The 9738-nt window shown below is 34.9% G+C and overlaps 1 protein-coding gene across 2 annotated transcripts; it reads left to right on the forward strand.

The window, feature by feature from the left end:
* Positions 1–729: 729 nt before the first annotated feature.
* On the forward strand, positions 730–8878 carry LOC113781049 (alpha N-terminal protein methyltransferase 1-like). Of its 2 annotated transcripts, XM_027326886.1 has the most exons (9): positions 747–968; positions 1433–1577; positions 1863–1921; positions 3140–3259; positions 5832–5933; positions 6806–6860; positions 7801–7898; positions 8255–8430; positions 8550–8878. In XM_027326886.1, the coding sequence occupies exons 1-8, from the start codon at positions 843–845 to the stop codon at positions 8381–8383; spliced, it is 834 nt and encodes a 277-aa protein (XP_027182687.1). In that variant the 5' UTR covers positions 747–842; the 3' UTR covers positions 8384–8430; positions 8550–8878. The 2 variants fall into 2 exon arrangements, with proteins under 2 accessions (XP_027182689.1, XP_027182687.1); XM_027326888.1 differs by having other exon boundaries at positions 730–968; positions 8255–8878.
* Positions 8879–9738: the final 860 nt, after the last annotated feature.

Raw genomic sequence — 9738 nt, forward strand, 5'->3', positions numbered from 1 at the left:
TAAAGTTGAACTCAGATGCTGCCCTACACAGCAAGGAAAATAGAGCAGGATGGGGAATGATTGCGAGGGATTGGTAAGGGATGGTGCTAGGGGCGTGGGCTGTGCCATCTTCAAACTGTTCGAATCCAAAGCAGGAGGAATCAATGGCACTCAGAATGGCTGTGAGAATGGCAAAGCTATAAGGATGGAAGGTGGTGTTTGAAGTAGATTGTTTACAGGTAGTGGAAGAGCTGAACAGGGAAGGAAATGATAGGATAGGGTCAGTGGTGATTGAAGATATAAGGAGTCTTCGTAAAAATTTTGATGAATGTTGTTTTACTTTCACTCGGAGAGTGAACAACTATGTTAGTCATATGCTAGCCAAAATGGCAGTTAGCTTGGAAAATTTAACTGAATGCAAGGTTGACTTCCCAGCGTGGCTGCATGAACTTGTGCAGACAGATTGTAGGCTTTTTGTAATATGTTTCCTGTTATTAATAGAACGTTGCCGTTTTGACAAAAAAATAGATTAAAGAAATAAATAGGATTATTTATTCATATATAACTCGAATTACCTAAAGAACTACAGTGGCCTAAAGTTGCAAAAGTTCAGGACAAAATTGCTTCTTTCCAAAATTTAACGGTCTCGCTTTTAAAAAGAAAAATGTCGAGGACTGAAAAAGAAATTTAAAAATCAGTTAAAAGAGTAATTTACCGTTAATAGAATTTGCTAAATCCCCATGAATTTTCACCCATTTCGACAATTACCAAGCCGTCCTCTAAACCTCCAAACACCCCACTCCAAGTTTTCCTACTACTACGGCTCCTGCCGGAATTTAGTGGGCCCCAGACGCCTGAGTAAGATGAATGCTGGTGGGTTAGCCTCCAACGGCCGTCAATTCAAGAACCCAGATGAGATGTGGAGAGAAGAGGTTGGTGATCAATCCAAGAAGTCTGAGTGGTACAATAAAGGTGTTAGCTATTGGCAAGTAAGCAATACTATTGCACTCCTCATGAGTTGATGTTTTCATATTAAATGAAAAATCATTGGAAAGTTCTAATTTTGGAGGGTTCTATTTGACTGTTATTATGCTGCCGGCTTGTTTATGGTATTTTTGTTGTTAATTAGGTACTATACTTCTATTGCTTCCCATTTGAATTATGGGTCTTTTTGATTTTTTTTGAACTTAATTTGATTTCTTTTGGATTTTTTTTACATGGAACTTATTGTAAATACTTCTATTACTTTACCTTTGAAATAATGGGTCTTTTTTTTAATTTTAATTTGTTTGGATTTTTTTCACATGGAACTTATTGCAAAGTTCTAGTTCTAATTTTGAAGTTTTTTGTTTGAATGAATTTATGCTGCCTGTATGTTTCTGGTGTTACTATTGTTGGTAACGGCGAGCTGGTGTTTATACTGTGTGTTCGTGTTTGTCTGTTTGAAGAAAAGGGTGTAGAGGCAACAGTGGATGGTGTGCTGGGCGGATATGGGCATGTGAATGATGCAGATATAAAGGCAAGCGAGGCATTTCTGAATACCCTTTTGGCTGAGAGGTTCACTGATGCTGGCAGAGGCCACCATCTTGTTGCTCTCGGTACAGACACACCTCTTCACCTCTCTTTACTAATTGACACTTACTAAATTGAAAGGGGGAAAAAAAACAAAAAAGCTTTGGCTTTAAGAGAAGTAAAATTCTCTTTAGTCCTTGCACTCTGAAAACTGTGCATTTTCTTGTCCTTATGGTCTAAAATATTATTGCTTTTTGGCTGAAATATCAAAATTTTATGGTTGGAAAAGGAATTTTGGTTGAGTAAATATAAAATTACGACTTTTTGTTATGCTCATTAATGAACTTTTTGGTGATCTTGAACTATTGCAGATTGTGGGTCTGGCATTGGGAGGGTTACCAAGAATCTTCTTATAAGATACTTTAATGAGGTATTACTTTATAAACCTTCTTTTATTGCATAATTTGTTAAATGAGGTTAGACTAAGTCCTTCACTTTCTCCTTGTATCAAAGTTTCTATGAGGTGTTTGTTTGATGCCGTTGAAGAAAAACCCCGTTTCACTTGCTGTTTGTTTGCACTGATGAGCATTACGTCCTTTTTTATTTTTTATTTTTTTTTGGGAAGGAGGGGTGTTTCAGTGGGATACCATATGATTTATCTAGCTTTTTTATGAATTTGATTTCCACTTGATGTAGTGTTCATCATAGCTACACTAAGTAATATCTTAGACATTTTCTTTGACATTTTGTCTTGTGGTTCTGATAATCTTTTCAAGACTTTTGATCTTTCTACACAATCTTAAATTAGTGCAATTATTTGTGATCGACCTTCATTCTTGCTAGTGTAGTAATGGATGTCTCCTACTATGGTGTTAAGTGGTGAATTTAATCACATACATGTTGAGCTTTTAGTTATGCAAGGCAAGGATTTCTTCTATGTGTCACTTCTATATCTGTTTTAGTAGTTAATAGTGCTCCTATTATGGCATAGTTTTTAACTTTCTCGGTCATATGTGTTGTGAAAGGACTCCTTATCAATATTATTTCACTTGTGTGCTTGGAGGTACTAAGAAGAAGGTGGTATTCATATATATGCAAGGGAGAATCCCCTACCTTGTATGAAATCTGAATTTAAACTTAGAACCAAATTGAAGTGCTCCTCTATATTCTAATTTTCATTATGTACATAAAACTCGTTTAAACTAAAGTTAGATTGATAATAAAAAGTGCTATTGTTTCATTAGCTGTAGGAAGTATTGAGGAAGCAATCTATACAGACCACTACCAGTCTTTATTTTACCTGTCTTTCCAACTTTCATTGCTCAAGCAAATAATGCACTAAAAAACCTGCATAGGAAATGTCAAATCATCACCAATGACATAAAAAACATTGTTGAGCAGTGTTATTATATATGTCTGAATAATTTTTATGAGACTATAATCTATGATGAAAGTTGTTCGCTAGTACCATAACTAATATACTAAATTAAGTAAATAGTAGCCTTGTGAAGTACATTTTATCTGTCTTAGTAGCTAGCATGAGATTTTTTATATTTTCTGTTCCATGGAGATTAAAGCTGGACTTGTTGATTGATTGAACTTGTTGTTCATGTTTTATGCACTTGTTAACTTGTTTTCTTTTATTTAGGTTGACCTTCTTGAACCAGTGTCGCATTTTCTGGAGGCTGCTCGAGGAAATTTAGCCCCAGAGAATTTACTGGTCTCAGACTCGTACAAGGCTGCCAATTTCTATTGCCTTCCACTTCAGGTAATACATGTCTGTTGTTTCACTGAATTGATTCTATGCGTATGTGTTCTATTGATGTAATCACAAGATCATTAGGTTCTAATGTAAAATTACAACTTACCTGTGTTATTAGACATTATTAATGGAAACCCTTGGTCAGCAAATTCATCATTGCAACTAGCACTTGATATAGCAGATACTTTGTTCTTGCTTTTTAAGTTTCAATCATTGGTGCTTTTTATGTTCTAATGTAAATTTACAACTTGCCAGTGTTATTAGACATTATTAATGTAAACCCTTGGTCAGCAAATTCATCATTGCAACTCACACTTGATATAGTGGTTACTTTGTTCTTGCTTTTAAGTTTTGATCGTTGGTGTTTTTCAGAATTGTACATTACTAACCCAAAGAAAATGAAAAAATGCTTCATATCAGATTTTTTACTTTTCTTGCCAAATAAAGCCTTACCAAAACCAAAATTTAGATGGTTTTTTTGTATAATTGCATGAGAAAGCGTAGACAAGAAGTATGGTTTTGGGATTGTTAAATTATGCATTTTCAAAATTTATGATGTGTTTTATGATGTGGACTGTCATGACTTAAAGTTGTCTTTTAAGCATTTGTTGCTGTGTAATTACAGCATTAAATGAATTGGAGTTTTATTTTTCACAAAAGGGCTGACTCTGAAGTCTTCCAATGACTAATACTGCACCTAGTGGGCACTCTCTCATCTTGGTTAAGTGGGATTTGTTATAAAAACAAGTCAAAAGTCCAGCTAGACTGCATATGTGAAGGAGGAAAAAGTTGTATGGATGTGATTGCAAGTTGAAAGCTTGACCTCCATTCAAAGGCTTTGTATCTCATGGAAATGTTCTAATTAGAGGTGATTTGGAAAGGTTCTGTATCTCAAAGAAATGTTCCAAACATTTAGAGGTGATTTAACCAAAGTCCATATTGCTAGCAGGCGCTATTATCGGGTACAGAAGATAACTTTTGGACTGTGCGACTAACATTTTCGAACTCAACTTTGACAAAATTTGTCGAAACTATCTGTGACGTATAACCGAAAGTTATTTTAGCAATCCTGTTATGATAGCAAAACTCCATCAACAAATATTGTATATTCCTGCTGCTGCCAGATCATTAGAATTGTCACTACCAGAACATCTCCCTGAAGATGGTGGCATTTACCCTTTGCGATCCCAGATTTCTATTGTTTTTAACTGACAGTGTAACTATGCAAGTATTTTGACATACGGCACAGTATACACTACAGATATTCTTAGAAATATAAAACCAAACAGTAAAGCATGTGGTAGTTATGTGCTTTCAAATCTCAAACTCGAGGAGGAAGGTGGTTGAGCTCTACAAAGAAAAAAGAAAAGAAAAAGAAACAACTTAAAGAGGAAAATATGCATGGGCAGATTCTTGACAGAAGCTTAATTTGCCTTTGATAGTTTTAAGGTTATGTTTCATGCCTATGGAACTAGGATGTAGTGGTATTATGCTATCATTTTCAGTCTTCGATGAACTAAATAATCTACCTAAACACATAAATTAAAGTACTTTTGAATCCAGATTGATTTCAACCAGTTGAGGCGTTAGAGAAAAAAAGGAAGTAGAAGACAAGGAGTGAGTTTGGTTGGTCAACTGCCCCGCAATTGTGCTTGTGTATCCAGACTCGAAGTTTTCTTTTACCCTTCCCCTGCTTTCTGTTCTTATTGAGTAAAAAAAAATTAAAAAGAAATGCCTGAGAAATCTTATCATGTTTGATTTCCAATATTTTTTCTGATATTCTCCCAATATCTGTTGACGTTTCTTTTCAAAATCTTCTATAAAATTCCTGTCTAACAAAGACCACTGGAATTTCAGTTCTACAAAATTTATCTTTTGTTAATCAGGCTGCAAATGAGTCAAGCTGGCTCACGAGCGCTCACAATCTGGCATGGTCAAAGCTCGAACTCGAGTCGAGCTCGTCGAGTCGAGCCGAGTATCTGTATATTCGGCTCGTTATTTCATCGATCCAGCTATAATTCATATATTCTTGATAGTGAAATTACATGTACGACCCCTATATTTTATTATGTATTAGCATGAAATGTCAATTTTATCCATTTTAAAAAACATAAAGATTATTTTTAAATTTTTTTGAGCTTGACTTGGAGTTCAAGCTTGAGATCAAGTTTTGGAATGAAAGCTCATCGAACTCGAGCTCAAATTCGAGCCTAGTCAAAATTGAGTCGAGCTCGGCTCGTTTAAGGAAAAGCTCAACTTGACTCGGCTTGTTTGCCGCTCTCTTTTCTTCAGTTTCTATTCCTGTTGTTTAAAAGAATCTTCACCCATGGATTCTTTGGAGAGGGGGGGGGGGCGGTCCAGAATAAATTTCATGCCAGAATTTTATATTCTTTTTTCTTCATTTGTTTTCTTGCTATCAACTGCTGATCTCATTCTGCATTTAAAGAAAAGTCTTGCTTAATTTCTGCAATTCATCGTTGTATGGTGAAGTTTAACTTCAAAGCGCTGATTTAGACTTTTCTGTTAAGCTTTTTGACAACATGTGTTGATGTATTTCTCATTTTCAAATTTCCTTTAGGACTTCACTCCTGATGCACAAAGATATGATTGCATATGGATTCAGTGGTGTATTGGGCATCTTGCAGATGATGACTTTGTATCATTCTTTAAGCGGGCAAAGGTAAAGAAATCCTTCTAGGGTGGTTCATGATTCAATCCAACATTGCTATATGGTATCCACTTAATATCAGAAACCATATGCTTATCATGCAGTAACAGCTGGTGGATTTTCATTGAGGAAAGTTTTGATTTACATCTTTGAATCCTCTAACTAGGCATTCTTTTATTCAGTAAAATATAAGATTTTCTTTTTTTGTGATTGTGCATGTTGATTGCTAAAAATCTGTCCCTCTTCCCTTTATCCCCGTTTCTTTTTGACAGTTCCTTAACTAAGAACAATAGAGATGGTTGAACTTTCCAAATGTATTTATCTGGCAGTCATTTATTCACTCGACCTTTTGGCTTTTCAGCATAATAGAGAGTTTATTTATTTTTGGGTGGGTGAGGGAAGAGTTTATGAACCTTTGATCAACTACACACTGGTAGTGCAGCCTAATGAGATCTCCAATTTGGTTTTCTGCAACTCTTTATTTAGTAAAAGTCTGAATGTTATAAAACTGTTTGAGAACTTTGTCTTGGTCCGGTAGAGTGCAGAACTAGAATCTGGACCATTGCAGCCAGAATATTTATTAGATGTTAAGAGTAATATAGCTTGTAATGAACAAAACTTTCCCGCTTTATTTCCAAGTTAGTTACAAATAAAAACAGGGGAACAAAGTTGATGTGGAGCTACGAAAGGTAAAAAACAAGATTTTCTGTCAGATAAAGTGCCAGATATATGCCATTTTTTGATGACTCTAAAGTGTCTACTATTTCTGGATGCTGCAGGGTATTGGGTTAGATGTCTCCTTAGGAATAAATGTGTAGCCAGAAGTACCATAATATATGCTGATGCTATTGTTGTTGTTTCCCTCATTGCTGTCTGTCTTGCAGGGGGGCCTCAAACCTGGTGGTTTCTTTGTTTTGAAGGAGAATATCGCTAGAGCTGGTATTACTTTTATTATTTCAGTTAATTGTGATTTAATACGTAGAGGACAGCTGGAACTTGCTAATTGTATTATATCATGGTTACAGCTCTCACGTATTAACTTTTTTCTTTGATTTCTTCCAATTTCTCAATTTCTCCATTACTTCTGTTGTAACTCATGTGCATCCATCATGCCTGACCAAATTGACAAGTAGAGAGAAACTAGATAAGCAGACAATTTTCAAATGGCACAATAGGTTTCCATTTCAGGTTCATCACAAGGTGGTTGAACCATAGATATCCTAGTTCTGTAGGCTTTGAAGGAAAGAAAGATGAAGTAGAATAAATAAATTAAGTCCCTGATTTAGTTGAATTATCATATCTCTACCAAATAAAAATAAGATAAAAGATCAAGTAAGCATTATATATTAATGCATATAGAATGCTTTTAAGTTGTGATCCTGTTCTAAGATCTCATTATTGCATCATTGGATTTACCCTGTAGAGAAGAAATAGTACTTGAATTCGGGCATTAAATTACCCCACCTAGTTGGTATTTGTAATCAGTGTTGGTAGCAATGCCAGCAGTAAAAGCTCAGTGAATGAAATCAAAAGAGAGAAGGCTTCTTGGGTTATGAAATGATGATCATGCTATTTTCATGTTTTCTTCTCTATAACTAAACCCATTTTCCTATTTTTTGGAGGCTCTTGTTGTGGGGGGTTAATAGTTAATGGACCACTTCCGGAAAGTTTTTGAACTCCCCACTTGCAATAGAACTGAAATTATCTCCTATATGCACATAGTAGTAACAGCTAGAAATAAAAAAGCAACAATTAGAGGCCCAGAGTGACATTTGATATTTAAGTTTGATTTAGTACTTGGGAATTAATAATTTTGTGCCTTCATTTATACCATCACCTTAAAATTTTTGTCAAATTGTAACTTGTTAATTTTTGGAAGGATTTGTGCTGGATGAAGAAGATAAGAGTGTTACACGATCTGATTCATACTTCAAGGAGCTGTTCAATCAATGTGGATTGCATATTTGGAAAATGAAGGTATTATCTGAATTGTGAACTTTAATGTGTGGCATGTTCTTTTCTGTGCAATATCCACCCAAATCATCAGAAATATACAGTTGACTGAGGTTTCTAATTTCTCTAACTAATATGCTGGATCAGAAGGTCATTTCCTGCATTAATTTATTAAGTTTTAAGAAGTTGCTGGACCACAATGCAATCCCTTTCTTGCACGTCAACCTATGGTTAATGCTGTTTAATCAATGAGTTCAACTAGAATTGAAGAAAGAGTTTGTTTGTGCAGCTTAAATTACCTGCAAGAAAATTAGTTTGAAGGGAGCCCTCTAAATTGGAAGAGTGAAATTTTGTTGAATGCATTTCTTACACTGGTGCAGGATCAGAAAGGATTTCCTGATGAATTATTTGCTGTGAAGATGTATGCGTTAACAACTGAAATACCAAAGATAGTTAATCCATCCAAAACGAGGAGGCAGTCAAAAAACAGGCCTGGCGTGATCAAATGAGGAGCATCATGGACCATGGGTTGCATTTTAGTCTTTTGAGTTCTCAAGTTAGTTTCTCCAATGTATTTTAGAAATCATTTTTCCTTCCTCCCACACCTTCCCAACTGAAATTGTTAGGCTTAAGATTAGAACCTTGGACCTAACAGTGGGGAGCTATGTTACCCAGGATCAGCTATGGGAGACACGGCTACTCTAGTACAAAATGAAAAGTCAGACACAGGTACAGCAGGACAAAATGAAGAGTTTGGTTAACATTGCTGGAGAGGGTCTTAAGAGTCCTCTCCTCTCTCGGCGACTATGACGAACTCTAGTTGTTGTTTCTTAGAATTTTTGACGACTTTTTATTTTTTCCCCATTACATTCATGCAACTCTTTTTCCTTTTTCGTTGTCCTGTGCTTAGTATAAATCAGAGAACATTTTTTGTAGCTTTTGAGTGCTTGGTTTACAAAATTCTGATTACTATCTGTGCTATTCACGTGTATATCTTCCATTTTTGTATACTGAATCATCTGTCTGAAACTTACTTTTGACTATGCTTTCATTTTCCTCAGTTTTAAATCCTAATGTTGGGACTGCTCCTTCTCCTATTCTTTTTTTTTTTAATCCTATTTGATTTGGTGAGTACATGTAAGATGTGCTAAGAAATTCTCTGAGTTGGTGAGTGCCAAGATGTGCCAGAAAGTTCGAGTTTGTGACTCTGTTTTAAAACTCGGACTGGACCGGCCAGGTAGCTGGTCTGAGTCATATTAAAAAATCGGAAATTTAAAATCCGGTCAAAGCCGGTCAAAAACCGGGTTTGACCCGGGTAAAAACCGGTTTTTCCAGTTCAACAGTAATTTTTTAAAAAAAAAATTCAAACTTTTTAATATTATGTTTTGACCCCCTAAATTGTTAAAACTTATTGATATAGCTCAAATATTTGATACTTTATAAATATTGTCATAAAATTTGATGTTATTTTTCAATTAAATTCATAATTTTAATTCTAAATTTGTTAATATTTATTAAATAATATAAATTGCTACTTGATTGTTCTAATTTCTTTGTATTTTCTTGTTAAATATATTTGAAACATCAAATATATATGAATATACCATTATTAATATCAATATATTATTAGATATTATATATATAATATTTTAATTTTTAAATAATTTTTATTTATGACGTCATCCGATTCAACCCCTATCGACCTCCGGTCGAACCCCTGACCTCGGCCGAGCCGCTATCCAGTCCGGTTCTAAAAACATAGGTTTGTGAGTGCAATGTAAGATATACTAATGCTAAAATGGTATGGACATGAAGAAGAATTCAGAGTTCTATCAATTGCTTGCTTGTAAGTATAGAAAATAGA

Source organism: Coffea eugenioides, chromosome 8 (assembly GCF_003713205.1).
Source record: "Coffea eugenioides isolate CCC68of chromosome 8, Ceug_1.0, whole genome shotgun sequence".
In the NCBI taxonomy this organism is placed as follows: Eukaryota; Viridiplantae; Streptophyta; class Magnoliopsida; order Gentianales; family Rubiaceae; genus Coffea; species Coffea eugenioides.